The 22,606-nt window shown below is 32.7% G+C and overlaps 3 protein-coding genes and 1 pseudogene across 4 annotated transcripts; 3 read left to right on the top strand and 1 right to left on the bottom strand.

The window, feature by feature from the left end:
* Positions 1–966: 966 nt before the first annotated feature.
* Positions 967–5,578, top strand: LOC107959266 (serine/threonine-protein kinase GRIK1). 2 transcript variants are annotated; one of them, XM_016895272.2, is made up of 12 exons: positions 967–1,484; positions 2,116–2,410; positions 2,610–2,684; positions 2,766–2,810; positions 3,063–3,137; positions 3,261–3,348; positions 3,433–3,557; positions 3,932–4,027; positions 4,461–4,527; positions 4,631–4,746; positions 4,864–4,942; positions 5,044–5,578. In XM_016895272.2, exons 2-12 carry the CDS (start codon positions 2,120–2,122, stop codon positions 5,202–5,204), a joined length of 1,218 nt encoding a protein of 405 aa, XP_016750761.1. In that variant the 5' UTR covers positions 967–1,484; positions 2,116–2,119; the 3' UTR covers positions 5,205–5,578. The 2 variants fall into 2 exon arrangements, with proteins under 2 accessions (XP_016750761.1, XP_016750760.1); XM_016895271.2 differs by having other exon boundaries at positions 2,031–2,410.
* Positions 5,579–7,768: 2,190 nt separating this feature from the next.
* On the top strand, positions 7,769–8,644 carry LOC121229543 (zinc finger protein ZAT4). The gene has a single exon (XM_041114146.1). It carries the CDS (start codon positions 7,769–7,771, stop codon positions 8,642–8,644), a length of 876 nt encoding a protein of 291 aa, XP_040970080.1.
* Positions 8,645–9,052: 408 nt separating this feature from the next.
* LOC107959268 (calcium-dependent protein kinase 34-like) lies at positions 9,053–11,853 on the bottom strand (annotated as a pseudogene).
* Positions 11,854–18,066: 6,213 nt separating this feature from the next.
* On the top strand, positions 18,067–22,382 carry LOC107959269 (F-box protein At2g26850). Its single transcript, XM_016895275.2, has 5 exons — positions 18,067–19,894; positions 20,008–20,087; positions 20,221–20,399; positions 20,859–20,933; positions 21,949–22,382. Exons 1-5 carry the CDS (start codon positions 19,214–19,216, stop codon positions 22,134–22,136), a joined length of 1,203 nt encoding a protein of 400 aa, XP_016750764.1. The 5' UTR covers positions 18,067–19,213; the 3' UTR covers positions 22,137–22,382.
* The last annotated feature ends 224 nt before the right edge of the window (positions 22,383–22,606 follow it).

The raw sequence follows: 22,606 nt of genomic DNA, 5'->3' as shown, positions 1-22,606 counted from the left end.
TGGGATTTTTTTAAAGAAGCAAATGAAGTAGTGAATAAAATGTCGAAGATCATTGATGCTGGATTTTGTGGGATGAAATTAGTGGTTATGACTTATGAGTAGGGTGAAGTTTGGGTCGAATTCCAATAAAAAATTAGATTTATTTATAGGTTTAGGTTTGATTCAGTTCAAAAAATAAATTTAAAATTTTGTCTAAACTTTACTTGAATAAAAATATTAAAACCTAAACTTGATTTGATTTACTTGTATTAATTTTTTTATATTATTATTTTTATATAAAAATAAATTAAAAAAATATAATATATCAAACATATGAAAAATAATAAAATAAATATTTTTCAACAAATTAAAAATAAATTTAAAAAATTATTTATACTTAAATAAATATAATTCATCAAATAAATATTTTTAAAATAGTTGTAAAATTAACAATAAAATAATGGTAATATAATAATGAGACAATATCAAAATCATGACAAAACAGTAAGAAAAATAATGAAAACAACAATAAAAAGCAATAACTTTTTTTACAAATTCGTGCTAGGCCAGAGTCCAAAAAACTTACTTGAGGCCTGGTCTATTTAGAGAATGGGTATTATTATTTTTTATCTAAACTCATTTTTCTAACTCTATATTTTTACTCAAACTTTCTTACTTTTTTTATACGATAATCAAGTCTACTAAAACCATGAAAATCACCAATTGATGTTCTGTTAGCTGTCCAAGAGGATTCGGGGGACGCAATTGAAACTAGAGTTACTGAGATGTAATATAAAGGCTTTGCCCTCTTGTTTTATATATATAAAAGAAAACCATTAACTTATTGATGATATATAAAATATTTGGAATTAAAAGTAAGGAGAATAAATTTCAAAAATCTGAAAAGTACAAGGACGGGGGCATGATTAGACCTAAAACTTATAATCTAAAAAATTTACACTTTAAAATATAACAGCGAGTTTCTAAAATTACCCTACTGTAAACATAAGGCCTAAAAGAAATCGTTTTCCTGTTCTTTTATTTTTGTTTTTGTCGACACAAGTAGCCTTTCTCACTTTGTGAATTCAACCCCAAAAAGCAGAAGCAAGAAGAAATCGATAGGAATTCGAACTTTTGATTTCTCTGATTCGTGTTTTGATTTGGAAAAATAGAAACCAAAATCGTCCCTGGGTTTTTCATGATTCAAATTTCTCTGTAATAGGGTTAATCAAATTCCCCCTTATCTTCTTCTTCTTCGTAGTGGTTCATCTTTTACGATAGAAATCAAATTCAAACATAGGCTTTTTTCTTAATTATTTTTTAGGTATTTATTTGGGAAGAAAAAAGGTCCACGTAAAAAACTGGAGGTTTAGCGATGTTGTGTGACGATAGTAGTGGGTTTAATGTTGGAAGTTGTTCCTTTCATTTGGCTGAATGGCATCCTTTGGAATAGTAAAGCTGATCAGGGCTTCAAGCCCTCCTTCCTCCTTTTTTATTTAAATCAGGTACTTTTAACTGAATTATATTTTAGGTTTCCATTTTACTATTTCGAATTAATGATTCGATGTTATATTGTTATGAATATTGTTTTTATCAAATAATCAAATAAATTGAGCCTAAAGTGAAATGTGGTATCGTATGTGTTCATCTCAGTTCTAATGCTTATTTGTTGTTTCATGAAAAAAAAGGGTTATATACAAAAGCAAGTAGCAATGTAGTTTAGGCATTAAAATATTAAAAACGAGCTTTTCTGATTGAATATTTGAATAATTTTAGCTTTTAAATGAATCAATCACGTCTGATTGCATGTTGCAATTTAGTAATTTTCTCATTTTTAATCAAATACAGTATAGGGCTTTAGCAAATTCAACGAAGTTAAAAAAAGAAAGAAATAAAAGAAAAGAGAAAGTAGTAAATCTAGTGAACTAATGGAGCACAAGTGTAATGTAGTCAGTATGTTTAGTTAAGTTGGTTTTAATATTAATCTGAAATTTCTATGGGCAATTTCTAGATAGCGGGTCTATTAATCTGGGCTTATGCGCTCTTTGCAGGTTCAAGATTTGTTCTTCATTTGTAACTTACTACTTTCAAGGTTTCAAGTGTTCTAATGTTTAGTAACAGCTTTTCATTTGCTAGAGCAATGGGCTGCTTTGGTTGCTTCGGCTTCTCAACAAAGCCCAAACAAACCACTAGGCCCAATTGCAGGTCAAATTTTCCACTGTCCCAGGAATTTTTGTTAGACGAAGAAATAGAAGAAGATGATGATGATTGTTCATATAATGGTGAGGTTACTTGCACTGCTCATGGAGATGAGGTTGAGTCTCTGGGCCGTGGCAAGCGTTCTGAAGAGATTTTGAGGTTCAAACTGAACAATGGATTGGTTTGCAGGCAGGTTCCTGTCAAGGAAACCAACATGATCGTACGCACAGAGGTACGTGTTGAAATGAGTTATTTGACCTCATTGTCACTGAATGCTATCGTGCATGTTAATATTGTTGTCTTGCAGATGTATTTCCAGCATGTGAAAATTCTTTTTCACCTCTTTATATTGTAATTATACCCGTAAGTTTCATTTCATTGTTCCTGTCTCTTATGATTATGAAGTCATGAAATCTTGATTCATTTTCCAGGATGAAAATGGGAATAAGATGATTAATGAGTATGTGAGGGAGTATAAGATTGGTTCTGGTAGCTACGGAAAAGTGGTAAGGATGTTGCTGAAAGTCACTTTTTACATAATTTTTCATAAAGGATTTAAATTTTAATTTTGTTTGCTTTTGTGGCAGGTTCTATATCGAAACAGGGTTGATGGGAAACACTATGCTATTAAGGTTAGTAGCTTGTTTCAGCAGAGAAAAGTGTTTCCTTCGAGTGTAAAATGACAGTAACAATTGAGAAAGAGTGCTTTCAGGAAATTCAGTTACATTTATTTGTTTAGAACCAGAGTTTTTAAAATTTGAGAAAGATTTATTTATTATGTTCTTATAGGTTAAGTTTGCTTTTGCACTTGGTGGATCTAGTACAATTTATGACAAATTAAGGTTCAATTTTCAATAATGAGTTACTTCTACATTGAAATACAGGCCTTTCATAAGTCTCACTTATTGAAGTTGCGGGTTGCACCATCCGAGACTGCAATGACTGATGTTCTTCGTGAGGTATTGACTTGATATTTTGTGTGGAGAGAACTGCCTTAGTTATCTACTGTTGACATTTGAAGCACCTTTTTTAAATTACTTTTTGGGATAACCACATATTTATAATATCCATTTCCCTTACAGGTTCTAATTATGAAAATTTTGGAACATCCCAATATAGTTAATCTCATTGAGGTGATTGATGACCCAACAATGGATCAATTCTACATGGGTATTTATAGTTCCTTTTTCTTTTCTTTCTCTAGTGAGTGATGTGCTTAAAAGAGTATTTGACTTAGCCTTTCATTTTGTTCAGTTCTTGAATATGTTGAAGGCAAATGGATTTGTGAGGATTCTGGTCCTCCAAGAGGCCTTGGGGAAGATACTGCTAGGAAGTATGTGCGAGATATAGTATCTGGGCTTATGTACCTCCATGCTCATGTATGTTTACAAAACCAACTTTGTGCATCATTTCGGGTCTTTCATTTTTTTTTTCCTTGCATGCTGTTTTTCCTTGTTTGTGTAAACACAAACACAATAATTAAGGTGTCAGTTTGAAGCAACATCCTGAAGAAGAGAGTTGGCTAGTTGTGAATTGTGATATCTATGATATATGTTGCAGTATGTCCCTGCATGTCTGATAATTTGTAATTTGACATTTAGATGAGGAAATTTATCAATCCAGAAACCTTTTTATTTTCTGTGCGGTGTATATTTATTTTACATTTTTATATCCAGCATCTTGTTTTCTGTGATAGTCCTGTAGACAATACAATTATTTCTGTGCTTACTTGGGTCTTTTCTTTTAAAAACAGAATATTGTGCATGGCGATATTAAACCAGATAATTTGTTGATTACTAGCACGGGTACAGTGAAGATAGGAGATTTTAGTGTCAGCCAGGTGTTTGAGGTAATGATGGTACTTCACTCATAAATATCCTCATATTTTGACGTGTGAATTTGTTCTCTGTTTCTGCTAATTTTTTGTGTCATTTATGTTCTGTGCCATGTTTTAATTACTTTCCTCGTGTATCATATTTTTATCATGTAATTGGGTCATGTCCAGTATTGCCAGGCCTATTTAGTTTGATCTAAACTACAAATTTTGTGAATAGGCTCTTTTTCTTATAGAAGCTAGAATGCAGATGGGTCATGTTCGTGTTCTTGATAGGTTACATGCAATTGAATTGACTAGTTTAGTGCATAAGAAGTTAAAAACTTTAAAAGGTTCTTGTGTTTGATGCACATTTAAAAAGGTTTCGTTGAAAATTTTAACAGAATTTATACTTGTTATTCTGTTGGAGAGTAAGTTTTTACTGTTTTCAATCATTTTATTTTTATAGGATGATAATGATGAGCTTCGCCGATCTCCCGGGACTCCTGTTTTCACTGCGCCTGAGTGTTGTGTAGGTCAGTGTTCCCTCTGTTAGCCAAAACTATTCTCTAGCTTTTGGAGAAATAATTAGAGAACATATCATAAGCTTGATTTTACCATTTTGAAATCAATCAACAGGTTTAACATATCAAGGAAAAGCTGCAGACACGTGGGCTCTAGGAGTTACTTTGTATTGTATGATACTCGGAAGATATCCATTTCTTGGTGAAACGCTACAAGATACATATGACAAGGTATGGAATTTGATTGTTCCGTCTCTTGTGCACTTACTTAGCCATGCATGCATTCTCTCTGGTTGCTCTTTATTATGTCTCCCACAGCCAACAACATCCCTCATTTTCTTTCTGCAGATTGTTAATAACCCTCTAATTCTGCCAAGTGACATGAACCCAGAGTTGAGGATCTTACTCGAAGGCCTTCTTTGCAAAGGTTAGTGAAATCATTCTTTCTGAGCTCAGAGTCCTTCATACCCAACCATGGCTGTGCTATTCTTGATGGTTGTGAAAATGTTAACATTTGTTTTTTTTCAGACCCGAAACAGAGGATGACATTGAATGCTTTAGCAGAGCATTCTTGGGTTATTGGAGAAGATGGACCGATCCCCCAGTACTGGTGTTGGTGTTCGCGTAATAGCTATTTGAGGGAAGAATCTAATGGGAGAAGCGGTACTCGGTTGACAGAAACTGACTAGATTATCTTCTGGTGTCAACATTTCAGCTGAGAAAAAAGTGAGAATGAAGCTTTGGGTGATGATGGATTGCCTTTGCACATGTTTAATACTTATATACGGAGACACAATGGCAAAACCAGCGATGATTTGCATTCACATTATGAACAAAAAGTGGGCCTCAATGGGGACTATAAGAGACCATAGGATCTGACTTTTTTTTTTTAATATTCTTTTAGTTATGAAATTTTGTTTTGTGGCTTGACCTAATTTTTTTTGGGGGTTAATCTGTGTTTTCCCTAATAACTCACAGATCCTCCAGAGATTCAATTTAATTAGATTGTGATATCATGAAAGTAAATATCGAGTAAATTTGATGACTAGTTTGCTTTTACTAATGCAAATGTACCTTAATTACTTTCATAAGCAGAAAGTAAAACAAAACTGAGTTCTATTATGTACAGTGATCTGCTCAAATGATAATATTTAGGGTACGTTTGTCTACTAGGAAAATATTTTTCAGAAAATGTTTTTCTAATTTTTCAGTGTTTGTTTGCTTGAAAATAACTTACATTGATAAAACGTTTTCAGAAACACGAAAAAATGAGAAGGGATTTTAGGGAAAATGTCTTACAGATTTTTAATTGGTAAGACATTTTTCGGAAAATTTTTCTCCACTCTCATCATATTCTGTTAATACATACTTCATCCGGCTAAATTATGCATTTGAGTGAAAACTGTATAATTTAGTCAGATAAAGTATGTATTAACAAATATAGTTAAAATCTAGTTGGACTTAAAATCATTGCAATATATGTAAAAAAAATTAAAATATAAATTTATTTATATATATAATAAACTCAAATAAACAATGAAAAGATAATACATTCTTAAATATATATTTATTTAATTTAAAACGGTTTTTATAAAATATTTTCAGGAAATCTACCAAATAACGGAAAATATTTTACATAGATTCATCCAAACACCAAAAAAATAAATCATTTCTAGAAAAGTAAATCATTTTTCAGAAATTATTTTCTGAAAAATATTTTACTGGCAAACAAACGGAACCTTATTCTATCCTTCTTTTTCTTACAATAGAAATATGGTCCTTTCCAAATTAATACGGTTCTAGTTTGAATCACTATAAAATTAAGTCAAAAAATATAAATTAGAGCAGGAGGAGGTAATGGATTTCAAGTCAACATTGCAAATTAATCTACGATAATAGGATTGAAGAAGAAAAATTGAAAATTGACTCCGAGAGATATTTGAATGGTTTATTTTATGTAAGTTTGAAAACTACAGTTACACAGAATTTAATCGAATTTTTTTATTTAATATACTTTTAATTTTAATTTTTTATGATATAAAAATAAACATTAAAATAGTGAACTCGAAATTAAAGTTGAGCACCACCGCCCATTGGTTTCTTTAAACTGATTATAGATAATGCTCGAAATCCGAATTCAAGTCTTTCTTGGTTGGCAGTAGTGGATGTGGGGAATAGGAAGGAACATTGGGAGGTATAGTGTGCTACAAGTTGAGCTCTAGGCTATTTATGATGGACTCCAAGTAGCTTGGGAAGCTAATTGGGTAAATGTTATTATTGAGACTGATTGTGTTCTAGTTATCAAAGATGTTAATGGAGATTGTAGAGGACATTCAAACATGGATTTGATTTTGCGAATTCAAGAAATGTGCAACCGTGAGGGGAGAATGCTTTTTAAGCAAATACATAGAGACGCAAACTCTTTTGCGGACACTTTAGCTGATCTAATGAAAGGTTTTCCCATTGGCGTAAGAATTTTTCATGTTGCCCCTCCTTTGGTTGATGATAAGGCTATCCAACTTTGATCTACTATTAGCTCTTAATTGATACTTTTTATCTCTTCTTTACAATATATATATTTATGTAAAAAAATTTGAAATTTTCTTAAACAATATTCAAAAATTATAATACAAAACTTATGTTGTTAAAATAAGTGTAAAAATTCAAAATATAAAATTAATATGAAAAAACCAAAAATTAAATTGAATTATGATGGTAAATTTAAAAATCTAAAAAATCCAGTCCAACCAATTGATATCACCCTATAAAATAATACTAAGAATAGGGAAATACAATATCAAAATATGAAATATGTGTCATTAATTAAATCGTGACTTGGTTAATTATTGAAATAATATTAAGATTAGGCATGACTCAGTTAATTATTGGTCATATATATCGCGAAGCAAATGTAGAATTCCTAGGTCAGAAAGAAGTAGGTTTTAGCAAAGGACTTAACAATCCCTAAAAAAACAAAGGATAATTAAAAGTTACTTGTTAATCAAGCTTTCTTTAAATTTGAGTCAAGATACAATCTCCAAATCCTACCTCACTTGGGTTTGTCTTCTTCTGTAACTCTCTCTCCGTATCTATGTATATATATAGATACGCCCGACACAGTCAGTGTTTTCTTCTTATCCTCTGATATATTTACTGTGGTAATTTCATCTTCTTTCCACTTTTATTATTCTCTGATAATGTATGATAGTGAAGAGGAGTTGAGGCAAGTGATTGGAGCGATAAGAGAAGTGAGATGGTGCCTGCGGACTCTTGTTCCTTACCTTTCTTGGGTGGCAAGTATTTGAAAACCCAGGATGCGGAAACCCCTCATGATTCAAGAAATAGTTTCTTTTGTAGATACTGCGGCAAAGGGTTCATGTCGAAGAGGGCCATGGCTGGCCATCTTCGGATCCATAGTCACCATCACCCCACCTCAAAAACTGAGCTCCAACAACAACAACAAGATGTTGATGATGATGATGATGATGATTTCTTCAGTTGTTTGGTTTGCACTGAAAGTTTCTCATCGATGAAGTTGCTGTGCCAGCATACGAACATCCATCGTCATATGGATTCGTCTCAAGAAAGCAATGTTATTTCAAGCGGAGTTGACACCGTTGTCAAACAAGGGAATGGCCCCCACACCATCGATTCGATCAAAGACTTCAATTTCAAGTGGTCTCGAACTGGTAAAAGAGGCTCCAACAGAATCCCTAGCCAGGATGCACAGCCCTTGAAGTTGAGGGTGACACCCCCCCACATGGAGACAAGGAAAAACAAGAAGATGAAGACTGAAGATACCTCAATGGAGTTCGAACTAGGAGGTACAAAAAGTGCGAGCGGAGTGGACCCATGCCATGCAAGAAGATCAAGGAAGAATAAGGCGGTGAAAAGTGAGCACCAATGTGAGATATGTGGCAAGACTTTCGAAACGGGTCAGGCTCTTGGTGGCCACAAAACATATCATCGGGTGAAGAAGAACAAGGTGGAGTTATTGCAGCAGGGCAAAACCAAACAAGAACCCTGTATGATGACCCCAATGCTGTTGCCTCATCTATCTCAACAGCCTGATCTAAGTCATCCTAAGACCATGCTGGATTTTGATCTTAATATCCCTTACCAACAATAACTTTTTCTGCTTACACTATACCTTCCTTTTCGGATTTTCTTTATTCAATTTGTATAAATTATTCTTTATTCAATTTGTATAAATTACTATGTGGATTTCTTCTTATTATTATTTCTCAAATCTGCTCTCTAAACTTTTAAGTTTAAATTATTGTGAAAGAGGAATATTTGGCAACAAAATCAAAACGGACTTAAATTGTATGTGTTGTAAGAGATGTAACTCATCATTTGAATTATCAAGATGCTAATTATCAACTGATTTATTTGGTGATGTAAGATTAGGATGCAATAATCAACAACTGATTAAAACAATGCAACTTTAATTTATTTTTGAATCTTTTCAATATTATCAGTTTATATTTTTTTTCTTTTTTGATTACAATGTTCATAAAAAAATTAAGAAAATTAATAATCAAAACATATCAATATTGATTTTCAAGTTTAATTCATTCAATTACAATAAAGAAAAATGGCCCTTTGTTTTGTATTCTCATACTACCTCTTTATACCAAAAACAAATAAATAAAAAATCCATTAGGTTTAGAAATCCTCAAATCCCCGTCAAACTTAAAATTTAAAAAAGAAAAACCTTAGCCATGTCCTAAATATTATCGTATCCTCTCCCAATTTTTCTCTTGATTTTGAATGGGAAATTACAATGCATTTGTATTAATAATTTTTTTTATGTCTCGATATTAACAGATAATTCACGCCGCTTCTTGGTATGTGCTTCAGGGTTTCCTTTTCTCATCATTGCCACGAACTCATCATAGTTGATCCTTCCGTCCTATAAAAATGTGTCAAACGTCGTAAATACCATGTGTGAGTTAACCATGATTATTTTGAATGAAAAGGTTGATTCTAAAATGAAAAAGTTGCTTTGGCTTTACTTTCAAAATAGTAATATATATTGCTTACATTGTCAGAGTCAACTTCAGAAACGATTTCCTTAATGTTGGCGTCATGCATGCCATGTTCACGCAGAGCTTGCTCTAGTTCTTCGTTCGTGATGTACCTGAAAGTAGGCATATATACATATGCAGTTACATTCACCAGGTTAGAAAACAAAATTTCACAACGTAAAATGATTGGAACTAGATTTAGTGCTACTATATATCATTACCCGCTGTTGTCTTTATCAAAGTGTTGGAAGGCATGGTAGAGATGGTCTTCCCGGTCCATTCGGTTCATATGCACTGTGGCCGTGATGAACTCATCGTAGTCTATGGTTCCGTTTCCGTCTGCATCAGCCTATATAATATATATACATATTCATAGAAGTCAAGAAAATCAGTAGGTAAATATTTATCTTTTGTAATATTACGGAAAAAATAGAAATAGATGTTTGGAAATGACTTACAGCTTCCATTAGTTGTTGAACTTCATATTCAGTGAGCTTTGTTCCTTGTTTAGAAAGGCCTTGCTTTAATTCTTCGAGTGTTATGGTCCCGCTGTTGTCGGTATCCATGCCCTTGAACATCTCCTTCAATCCCATGATTTCTTCCTCTGATAAACATCCCGCAATGACCTACGCAAGATTTTCCAGGAAAATTTGTTACCATTGTTTTTGGCAAGTCTAATCACTGAGATGTTTGAACTTTGAAATAATATGGATTTAATGAAATACCCGCAAAGCAACTTTCTTGAAGTTGTTCATTGCTTTAAACTGTTTGAGCCTAGAAATAACTGCGTTGTCAAGAGGTGTATCAGGTGCTTCACCATCCTCTTTGATCCATGGATGGCCTGTTTGCCCATACGCATACATATCTCATTAGAATCATGCTGGCTGAATTTTTTACAGCACAAAACAAAACATTGAGCCATCTTACTTAGAACCTGCACTGCGGTTAACCTCTGCTTGGGATCCGAATTTAACATCTTCTTCACAAGTTCCTTCGCTTGAGGTGAAATTGAAGGCCATGGATCGCTCGAGAAATCAATGTGGCCGCGTAATATTGAATTGAATATCCCATTTTCGGATTCTATCAACAAAAGTTGTATATTTTAGCTGCTGGAATACATTTAAATTAATTACCTGCAGGAAATGAGAATGATAATATAACAACTTACCGGCCCAAAAGGGAGGAACACCAGATAGAAAAATATACAACATAACACCAATACTCCATATATCTGCTTCTGGTCCATATTTCCTCTTCAAGACCTCAGGTGCAATATAATATGCACTACCAACAATTTCTTTGAATTCTTCACCTGTTTGTTATAATATGCAAAATCAAATCAATAATGTTTGTTATAATCCATTAAATGTATCACGAGAGATGAAAGGAAGCATCTCCACAAAATAGGTACCAGGCTTGTAGAAGACTGATAGACCAAAATCTGTGGCCTTGAGAGGGGAATCTTCATCCTTATTCAACAAAAGGAAATTCTCGGGCTTGAGATCCCTATGGATGACCCCCATAGAATGGCAAGTGTGCACAATCTGGACAACCGTGCGAAGCAAAGAAGCAGCGGCACGCTCGGTGTAATGGCCCTTAGCAATGATCCTGTCGAACAGCTCTCCTCCGGCACATAGTTCCATCACCAAATGAACGGAATGCTTATCCTCGAAGGCTCCTTGAGCTCGACAATATTAGACTGACCTGTCAAATGGTGCATAATCTGAACCTCCCTTCTAACATCCTCAATATCCTCCTTGTTGGCAAGCTTCCTCTTGGCGATAGTCTTGCAGGCGAATTGTTCCCGGTGGACTTGTTGGTACACAAATGCGTAACCCCAAACTGACCCCTACCCAATTCTTTGCCAATGTTGTAGGTGGTTTTAATATCTTCCATAGGGCGGCCTAAGACGGGACCAATGGGGTTGGGCTTGTTGGAAGGCTTGGAGGAGATGCTTTGAGTAGGAGAAGCCTTGGGTGGAGAGTTGGGGGAGTCTTCATTCATGGAAGTGCTGGTATTCAATTCATTTTCAGGCCCGGGTTCTCCCTTTTCATCGGGGTTAGCGGCGGGGTCGCTGCGAGAGCATAGGTTCCCCATGGTGGAAGGGAGAGAGAGAGAGAAAGAGAGAGAGAGAGAGATGGAAGTTGAGGGGGATGGTGAAGGCCTTAAGCAAGGGGGAGATCAATTTTCAAGTTTAATCAAGGAATTAAGGTGTTGGTTGAAAGAATAGCGTAGACCAGCTTGGATTTTGGTGTAGAAATTGGAGGGACTGATGGTGCGGGGTTTTAGGATGAAACCTGTCTAACATTGTCTCGAAACAGTTATGGAGGATTGTCTTTCTAAATGTTGGAAATCCTTGTTTTCTAAACAATGGGATTTCTCAGCCTTATATTGGAAAACCGTTTTTTCTGTTTCTTGGGGACACCTCATTTCTTCTCATTTACGGGCTTTAATTTTCCATTTTCAACCCAATACCTCTCATCCACCACAATCCATATCAAGTAACCCACCCCCCTACCTTTGTTTACTAGGAATCAACACAACCTTTTCTTGTAATTATTATGATTAATATAAAATCATTTTATATCACACTCAACTATTTTTTTTATTAATAATCAAGAGTACATTTGGTATAATCAAAACTACTCACTTTTTTCAATAATAATCTTAATTTACATTCTAATTCAAATATATAATAAATATTTAAAAATTGTAATCTATTTTTTTTTGAACAATGGTATTCCATTCCATTTAACCATATATTAATTTATTTTTTTAATAATATTGAACATCATTAAACGTATTAAACTGATCATTTGTATTTTATTTGATTAAAATAATTTTGAAAATAATCACTACATCTCTATTAAACCAAAGGTGCAACTTTCTTATAAATTTTATTGGATTAATTTTCTTATTTATACCAAACTTTTCCCACAATTACATTCTTAATAACTTCATTCTCTAAAATTATATTTTATTGAAATGTGGGCATGAAAAGCCGCCTAAGTGCTCCTTTGGATTGAGGCAGTGAGGCACGTTTGAAAGAAAAAGATGGTGCCAAACTCACTGCATTTGTGTTTGGTTGGGGGTATCAGTGCAGTGAGGTTGCTTTTCAACCACACTGATCAGCTGATTTTCAGCTGGAGCAAATAGCAGCAGTTAGAGGCTTTCAGTGCAGTTGACATTATAACAGACCCAAATAGCCTTCCATCATCCTTCCTGTGAATTACACGTTTATCTATTTTATTATTATTCTTTTTCGGCATAATAACCTTTTTAGTCCTCCAACTTTAGAAGAAAATTTATTTGAGTATTTTAATTTATAGTTTTTGTCAAATCATTCTAAAATAGATAAAAAAATTAGCATTTGTTAATTTTATTTGACAGAAACATGAAGAAATTGTATTGTAGATAGATTTTTAAGCAATAAACGTGAACCAATGGTTCTTGCAGATTTTTTATTCTATTATATATCAATTCTAATCTGATGTCCTTAATAGTCATTTTTCATTCTCACCTCACCGCTACAGCTGCGTTTGAATCCAAACACACACTTCACCATTGTTTCTAATCTCACCGCTACAGTACCCAATCTCACCGCTACAGGAACTAATCTCACCGCCACCACTGTTTTTAACCTCACCGGAGGTAAACACACCGCTCATCCAAACTAACCCTAATACTACTAATCAATGAAGAATGGCGCCCTTAAAATTTGACCAAGCTTTAAACGAAATAAAATAATAAATAATAAATTTGACCTATTTGGACGAAAAGGGGGCCACTAAAACTTGGACTTGGCATAGCCACCAAACCCCAATCCATTTGGTTTAATTAGGTTCGTTCATATTACAAGTGCACTATGATGCACTGGGCTGCTTAACCTTTAGGAGACAAAGAATCAAAATTTTGATCACCCTATCAAATTCCTAATGATAACCAAAACCCCCAAAAATTAAACCCGACACTTAATTAATATACTCTATTTATAATTATCTTTTTTTTAATTCAACATTTTTTAATTTAAAATATTTTTGCTACAAATTGCTCCATAATGTATGGAAAAGGACAGAAAAAAAAAAGAGATTGGAATGGAAAGAAATAATCGCAATGTAGGACCTTAGATAAACCGAGAATTGCTCGTCATGGCATTTCTAGTCCTTAGGGAAGAACTATGTAGTAGAGTTGGATTTTATGGATAAAATAATGAGATTTAATAAATTTGATTGATTTACTGCTTAAGTTTATAATCGATTCTGAATTAATTTAACTTATGTCATTAATAATTTTAAAAATTATTAATGATATGATATGAGTTAGTAAAGATAATATATTAAATTTCATCAAATTTAAGTTTAATATGAAATTTATAAATTTAATGTATATGTTTCGTTCGCTTATTTTGAGTATTTAATTATCTTAAGAAAAAACAATATTAATCCAATTCACATGTAACATTAACAATTAAGTTTTATAAATTTTCTTAAATTAAATCAATTAATCTCTAAATTTTAAAAATATATGTTCAAAGTAATGATTAAAGGTATTATTACAATAAATTGACATGTTATGTTTTTCAATTTAATTTTCTTTAGGTTAGGGAATTATATTTAATTAAACATTATAAATAATTTAAATAAATAAAGGCAATACAAACCGAATACTTAATTTCATCGGTGGCATTGAATGATATGATAATTGACAAATTAATGGCATTCTCCTTTACCTTTTTAATGTCTCCACCCATCCATACTTCCAAATCCCAAATATTATTATGTCAATCCAACCAAGAATGACCAAATTTTAATAATTACATGACTATTTTTCAAGCATAATTTAGAGGGTAGTGACGATTGCTAATGGGTAATAAGAAGAGTCTTTGCTTTTCCTTTTGAGACACGTTGCCCCGACAAGGCGAAGCAATTCCAAGTGTGATTAGAAATGAAAGAGGGATTAGCCATGGGGAAAGAGTTGAAAACCTTATCCACTGGCCTTGATGAAACCTCCATATACTTTTCAACCCACCATTATTATTAACCTTTTTCAAAAACAGCACAACTTATATTAATAATCAATGTTCCATTTAATATTCGAGATCTAAAATCATTGTTTTAGCCGAAAATGTGTAACTTAATAAATTTGTAATCCATTTCTTTATGATGTAATGGACCCAAAGCAAATGTTAGCCGTGGCTAGAATGTTATGCCATTATTATGAAATATTAAAGAGCTTTTAAGTTTTATTATCTCGTTTAGATATTTTTGTGCATTTAAATAATTAATTAATTTTTCGTTAGTAATTGTACAATCAAATGTGATTAATATATCATATACGTTGATGTGCTTTAATAAAAAAAATTTTGTTTTAATTCTTACATCTCTTTAAAGATGTTGAGTAATGATTTTATAAATTAATTCGCGTTGAATACCATTGAAGCAATGAAATAGAGTTTTTATAAAAGTCTAATCCTTAAAGATATTTAATTATTTAATTTCACATGGAAGATTTATTTCAAACATAATTCAAGAAAGTAAACATTCACACTGAATAAATGATTGCAACCCTATAATGCTTATCTAAAGATTAATGATAAATTACTGAAAAATAGCACATATATGCTTATTCTTAGTAACTTATTGTTAGTGCAATTATTTTGTATACAAACTATTTTCATGTTCAAATTGTAGCTAACTCTTTAAGAGGAAAATTTTATTAAAAAAGATATTTTAACCGATAAGTTGAACTTAAAATTACATTTTATATTTCAGATTAATGGTAGATTATGTTTGGTAAAATCCTATAGATGTAGGAAATTTCCTGTGTAACCAAATTTTATGTACTTAACAAGTGATTTAATCATTTTCACATTTTTTTAACACCTTTTAAAAAGCATCAAATCAAAATTTAACATAAATGTTAATTAAAATAATATATATTTTTAACGATGTTGGCATGACAATCCGCATAATAATTATGTTGATATGATATTATTTATCTTATATGTCATGTTGCATAAAAAAAATTAAAATAATAAATATGTTTTTTTAGAATAAAGAAACACAAATATGTTAAACTATACTTTCTTTCTTTTTTTTATTCATTTCGCAGCAGAGGCGTATCTTAACATTAATTAGCTTTGGGGCATTTAAAATACTAAATTCTCAAGAAAAATATTTCAATTCCATATGAAGTGATGGAACATATTATTGCTATAACCTTTTCAACTGAATTCCTCGTAAACCATTCTATTTTGTTATTATTCAGGTGCTCACATATATACTTACAATATATTAATTTTCTATTTTAATTGTTATTTGATAAATTAAAAAATTAATTTCTAAATTTATATTAGAAAATTATTACCCTTAATCTCCTCTTAATTTGACTTCAACAATTTCTTTTAAGTTTCTTATCCTATAATATATCAAAATAATTTTTTTTAAACAAACTAACATATGTGTTGAAAGCAAAAATATATCCAAATTTCAAAAGAGATTGGAATTTAAAAGATAAGAAAATATTAAAAATATAAGTATAAAGGCAACAAAAATATTAAAGTTTGATATTCTTAGATAAACTTGAAGTCTTGTACATAAGTTGACTATTAAAAAATAATTGAAGTTGACCTAATTATAACTGATAATCCAATTAATTGGAAACGTTTAAATATAGAAAACATAAATAACAATAGAGTTTTAATTTGTTTTCTTAATTTATAACCCGTTGAATTCAATTATCAACAAACCGTTTTTTGAGCGGGGGTTTCGCAAATCTTGAGGTGGGGATAGGAACCCTTTAGCTCCTTAGAGGCTCCGCTTCTGTTTGACTTTAATATAATAAATTTTATTATTCAATTGACCCAAGTTAAGTATATTTTTTTTAAAAATTCTAAACTATTTAATTGCTAGTTTGCTCTTAATAAATAGTACATAAGTAAAAATCATTTGCAAAATAACGTTTTAAGGGATAATTTTAATTAAAAAAAATTATGAGACAGTGATCAATAATGTTGATCAAGCTGTTAATTATTAAACTCTGTGTGTTAATCTGATATAGTGTGAAGTCCCTGAACAAATAATTTAAAAAATAAATGAAATTGTGTTGTTTTATTGTACTGAGTACTCGATCTTTTAAGTTTTATCAAATAAGTCCTTTGCTCAACAATTGATGGTTACAGCATGTCCTTTATTTGCTTAATTAGCAACACATGCATATGATTTTGTTGATGTAATTCTATTTTATTTTATATGTGACATATATAATTTATAATTTTTTTAGTTTACAAAAAAATAAAAAAGTGAAAAAACTATAATTTTAATATTTTCACATAATACACCTTTTATCCCTAAAATAAAAATACTGTATAATATTATTAAAAATATAAAAGAATAGCTTATAAATTGGAACTCCATTTCAATTGGACCAAGACGAAGGAGATAAAATTTTTTTAAGTAAAAGAAAAGCATCAAGCACGTGAAAGTCACGTGTTAAAAGCTAGTGGCTCAACTGCCCTTTCCCTTCTTTCAGAAAAAAAATAAAACTGTCCTTTCCCAGTTCCACCATAACTTTTATTATCATTTTTTTTTCTTTTTTAGGTAGAGAAGGAACATAACTTGTATAGATAAACTAGTTCACAGTACGTGTATTTATCAATGAAAAGAAATTAAAAGCGGAAATATTTTCATGACAATAATTGCATCAAAGCTTCTATCTATCTCTAGGCCAGCTTGAAGGGTCCATAATTAATTAGGCTTCTACCCCTAATTTTTATTATCAGTTCCGACATTTTGGCGTCCAATTTTAAACTAAATTTTTATGTGATAAATATGTTCAAGTGTGATTATTAAATGCTGATATTATTATAAAGTTTCATATTGAATTTAGTGTTTAGAATTATCTAGATTATTAACTTATTTGTGTTTAATAATGGTTTGATTTTACTTTATTATAAAATTTCTAATTGAATGTGATTTGTAGTTGTTAGAATAATCATGAATCAAATTGGATGTTAAGTGGCAAAATATTTCGATAGAAACATGGATTTGGTTGAATTAGCATTTTCTAAGGAGAGTCTCATTCATATATATTCTGCAAGTCGTAGGCCTAAATATACATGTGTAGTTTCTGCTCCTTCCAATTATGTTCCCACAAAAAATCCGGAATTATTTTATTAATTCTATAGGTGACGGTATTAAGAGCCTTAACACATGAGAAGGTATATTGTCACCACCCTGAGATAACCATTAAGATTTTCACCCAACTAATTTCCTTTAGATACGATCAATAATTGACTGAAAGATGGCGGAGATTGCAGCTTAGTTAATTTGGCTGATGGATTTACTTTTTTAATACCCAAAATACCAGCTATCCAACGCTTTCTATTGGCTTCACCATCTCCAATACTCAATGCCAGGTGGTGAAACCTGAATGGTCCAAAGCGCTAAAATAACAGGTGGGCAGGCCACTTGAACTCATCCCAAGCCTTTTTAATATCCAAGATTCCTTCTACATCCGTTATCCCAACGGTTGCTTTGTATGGCTAAAACGGATTTTCCTCCCACATTTCATTAACTCATAAAAACGAAGACTAAATCAGAGAATATCAGATAAATATAATAACTTTTCTCACTTCACTGCCTCTCTTTATTAATATCCACATAAATTTAATTACTCCTTTTAACCTTAACCGCCCATTCCTTGTCTTCCTCTAACTGTCCCCCATCCCTACCCATATTTTCTTTTTCCAATAACCAAAAAAAAAAAAAAAGAGAGAGAATTTGATGAACAAGGCCAAAATTGGTGAGGAAAGGTGAGTTCATCTACTTGTTCATCAAATTGCTCAATCTCTTTCTTTCTTTCTGTTTTCGGCGTCTTTCTTTCAATTCCGAACTAACCCAGATTTATTGTTTTGAAGTTTTTTCCCTTCACCTTATTATATTCAAAAAGAAAAGAAATTTATGTTTTTTCGTTATCTTTTCTGAGCAAAAGGGTACTGTTTTTCAGAGATTTTATGGATATGGGTCTTTGTATCTAGACGTATTAATCATAGATAAATATTATTTTGGGGGCATAATTTTCCAGGTGTCAGAAACCCATATCAGATCTCAATAACCCCACCACCACCATCTTCCTTCATTCACCTGTTTCTGGGTGCATCCACTAGATCTTTTCTCATTACATGACAGCTATTTAGGTTGTCTGTACGACCGAGTTATTTTTTTCTCTCCCATTAAAAAAAAAAAAGGGAAGGAGCTCTTTGTTACACTGCTACTTGGTAAGCTTTGTATTGGAGGGGTTTTAGATTGGTTCTGAGGTAACTTTTGTGTTACCAAACAAAATTTTCTTGTCATATTAATTACAAATCCTTGTTCTGATTAGTCATTGACAAGGGAGGCCCACCTTTGGGGGGTTTGGTGGGCTTTGATTATTTACCAATAAAACCCCTTTTTTTATTTTGATTTTGATTTTTCATCAAAGTTAGGTCTTTGCTGTTATTATTTTGAAGATCCCACTTCTATTTTTTGAAGGTTAAGTAGGGTGAGAGAAAACAGGAGAGACAACTGAGTTCTTCCATTATTATTATTATATTGTTTTGCCATACATCATTGTATTTGGACCCATAAAAGAATTCACCTTTTATTTCTTTTTTTCTCCTATATCTTGGAATGCTACTTTACCTCTTCATCAGTTGTTTCTCCATCATCTTCTTTATAAAGTCCTTAACTTTGAAACCACTCCCACCATGGGCAACTGAGATGAGACTATTGTCTCCCTGGTTTAGGAAAGACGTTTCCTTTTTTCTCAGTTCCAGATTGATCAAAAACATTCTTGGTCTTGGTTATTTTACCACAGTCGTTTCCAAAATGTCTCTCAAAAAGATGTCTTTCACTTCAAAAGTTGATAACTTTGAGGAGGTTGAAGAAAGTGCCATGTCAATTTTGGACCTACCAGATTTGGTCTTGGAATGCATTCTTGAAAGGCTACCACCTGCTGCTCTTTGTAGTATGGCTGGTGTTTGCAGCTCTTTGAGGAGTAGGTGTATTAGTGACCATTTCTGGGAAAAACACATGAAAAAAAAGTGGGGTAGAATTATTGGTCCTGCTGCTTATAGAGAGTGGCAATGGCATATAGCTTTAAGAACAAGAAAGGATTCAAGCCATTTGAAGCAGGGGAAGCCAAAAGGTCTGATGAGGGTCTTGTCAATTGTTAGGCCATCTTGGTGGATTAAATCAAAGGTTGATGATAGTAGTAAGCAGTGTTCTTTGCCAGATGATTCAATCATGTCTTGGTTTCTTGCTCTTGAAACTGGCAGATTCTGGTTCCCAGCTCAGGTTTATAACCGTGAGGTACTTATGAAACTCCAAATCCCATATGCTAAATCCAATTTAACCAGCAAACTATATGCTGTTTTTTGTTTCCTTTTTTTATTCTAAAAATTCTATGTTCTGCTCTTCTGTAGAATGGCCATGTTGGGTTTATGTTGTCATGTTATGATGCAGAACTGAGTTATGATCCCCGTACTGACACCTTCCAGGCCAGGTAATTAGGGAGTTGAACATAATTAACATACTTTTGATTTTGGTATGTTGGTTGTAAATAATTTTGTTCTGCTTCAGAGGATCAAGAGGCCTAATACTTGGAAATTAATCTTAGATTGGTTTGGTAATTTTAGGTACCCTCCTCATGGAAGGAGGGCGGTGGCCATAGAGAACTATGTGCCATGGGAAAGGCTACGAGCACCGCCTTTCGACACTTCACCACATGATCTTCACATTTCTGATTGCTTGAATGAGCTACGCCCTGGTGATAACATCGAGATTCAATGGAGAAGAAACAAAGAATTCCCTTATGGTTAGTTCTTCTTCATACAATTCGCTTGCAGTATTTCACAAGTTCTGTTTCCTTTTTCTCCAAAACTTTCCTCACAGTTTCTGTTGGTTTAAGATGGAGAGGATTGAGAGTTGTGTTCATGAAAGAACTACTGCAGTGTTAAAAAACATGACTTGCATATATGGAACTTTCCATTGAAGAAGAAACTGTGTTATTCACTTTCAGAAAACACCAGTGGCCCCCTATATCATCTTTAATTGCTCTGATGATTAGAGGAAAGCTTTTAACCATAGAACAAAAATATACTCTGCTAAGAATTAAGCAGCAGACTACTTTGTTATATAATAAGAATTCTTACCCTAGCATTGTGGAAATCATCCTTCTACAAATACTTCTAATGCGATTTGTATGCCAATAAATTCTTTTAAATAATCCATATTAATGATTTTACAGCTGATATGGTAGCCATATATGTTGCAGGTTGGTGGTATGGTGTAGTCGGTCACTTGGAATCGTGTGATGGGAATGATAATTATTGCCGATGCCATAATAGTGGTAACTTTATCTCATCTTTTATTCTTTCAAATGGCAGTCTATTATATTCCTTAGGGATTTCCTTTAAAATGTGAATCTATCCACCAATTTCGTCTTGAAAGATTACTTTCCTAGTGTAAACATCCTGTTTTATCTGCCTTCGAAGATAGACTAAGGGACATATCTTCTGCATATTAGATGAGGATACAAAGTGGAATGGTTTAAACTTGTTTTAAAGAAATTAACTGTACGAGAGAAAGAGAGAGAGAGAGAGAGTAAAGGAGTTGTTTAGATATTTGCTTTAGTTATGCTTAATATTCATGAAAGAAGGCGTTAGGAAATTGTGGATGAGATAAATATGAAGTTAACTTTCATGGAGGACACACAAAGTTAGGGCAGGTCACTTTCATGAATCTTATATTTGCAATACTTGGTTCATGAGTTGCGCTGTTGTGTTGGTCCCAAAAAATGAATCGTTTTCATTATGTCATAATTTCCACCAGCATGTTGATAACTTCTATATCAGCAGAATATTTATGGCCAACCACACTGCAAAGAACCCAATGTCTCCTGTGGACTCTGTTTGTTTGCTTATTTGGAATCTTTCAGCTGTGTGGGGCTGGAATGGTTGTTCTACACTTGTAAAATTTTGATTCATTTTCACTAGTTTTTTATACCAACGGAGCTCAAATGCCCCACTAGTCGACTTACATCAGCACTAATTTCCCATCCTTTCTCCATCAACATAAAAAAGAAAGAAAAGGGTCTCTTTTGGTCATCATTTTCAACTTGAAAAGGATAAATATACTTTAAGCAGACAAGAATTCCTGGGTGCATAATTGCTAAAGCTTCATGCTTTTATGATTGTCCACCTGTTAGGAGAAGTTGATTAATTCAGTTTTGGGATTTTTTCCGATGTGGTTCTTAGAGTTGCCGGAATCAAATTATAATGGTGCTGGGTTTCTTGTATTGAATTGAATGTGCAGTGCAGCATAATTAATTATTGATGTTCGAGTTACTGTGTGGTTTCTAACAGATACAGTGGTGTTAGAATTCAACCAGTACACCGCAGGCTCAAGGTGGAGGCGTGCCACAATCAATCGGAAAGAACACCGAGAGGAAGGAAACGAGGCAGATGGATTTTATGGAGGAATCAGAAAACTTTGCAGTGAGGAGGAGATTTCCACATGGAAGTGCCTTTGGCCATCTGAAATCCTGGAATAGGCAGCCTGCATGCGAAAAAGTCACCATCCTTTCTCTGCAAAAATTATCAAGTTTTTGCTCTACAAATTGATGCTCTTGGAAACTGAAGATCAAGTTGAAAGTTGCATGAATGTGGAGTGCGCAGTGAATGTAAAATTCCCATATTTACATGCCAATATAGTATATCCCACTACCAAGGTTTTGTTGAAAACCATTTGGAATTGGAAACCCCATTGATTATGGAAGAAATATATATAACCTTCTAGAGCTCTGAAATTGTAAATTATTTTTTCTTTTCCACCCATTGAGATTGGGTTATTTAAGGAATGTGCATTTTAACAAGAAAGCAATGCCTCAACTATTTAAGGAAAAAGATGCAACTGTATTTGTGTTACGTGTCTCAAGTTCCATCATAAGAGGTAACAGTATCTTCTTTTTTAAGGAATCTTGAGCTGAGCATCACTTTTCCTATTAAAACCAAACATTCATAC

This window comes from Gossypium hirsutum, chromosome A05 (genome assembly GCF_007990345.1).
Source record: "Gossypium hirsutum isolate 1008001.06 chromosome A05, Gossypium_hirsutum_v2.1, whole genome shotgun sequence".
Lineage (NCBI taxonomy): Eukaryota > Viridiplantae > Streptophyta > Magnoliopsida > Malvales > Malvaceae > Gossypium > Gossypium hirsutum.
This window is presented reverse-complemented; position numbering and strand designations above follow the sequence as displayed.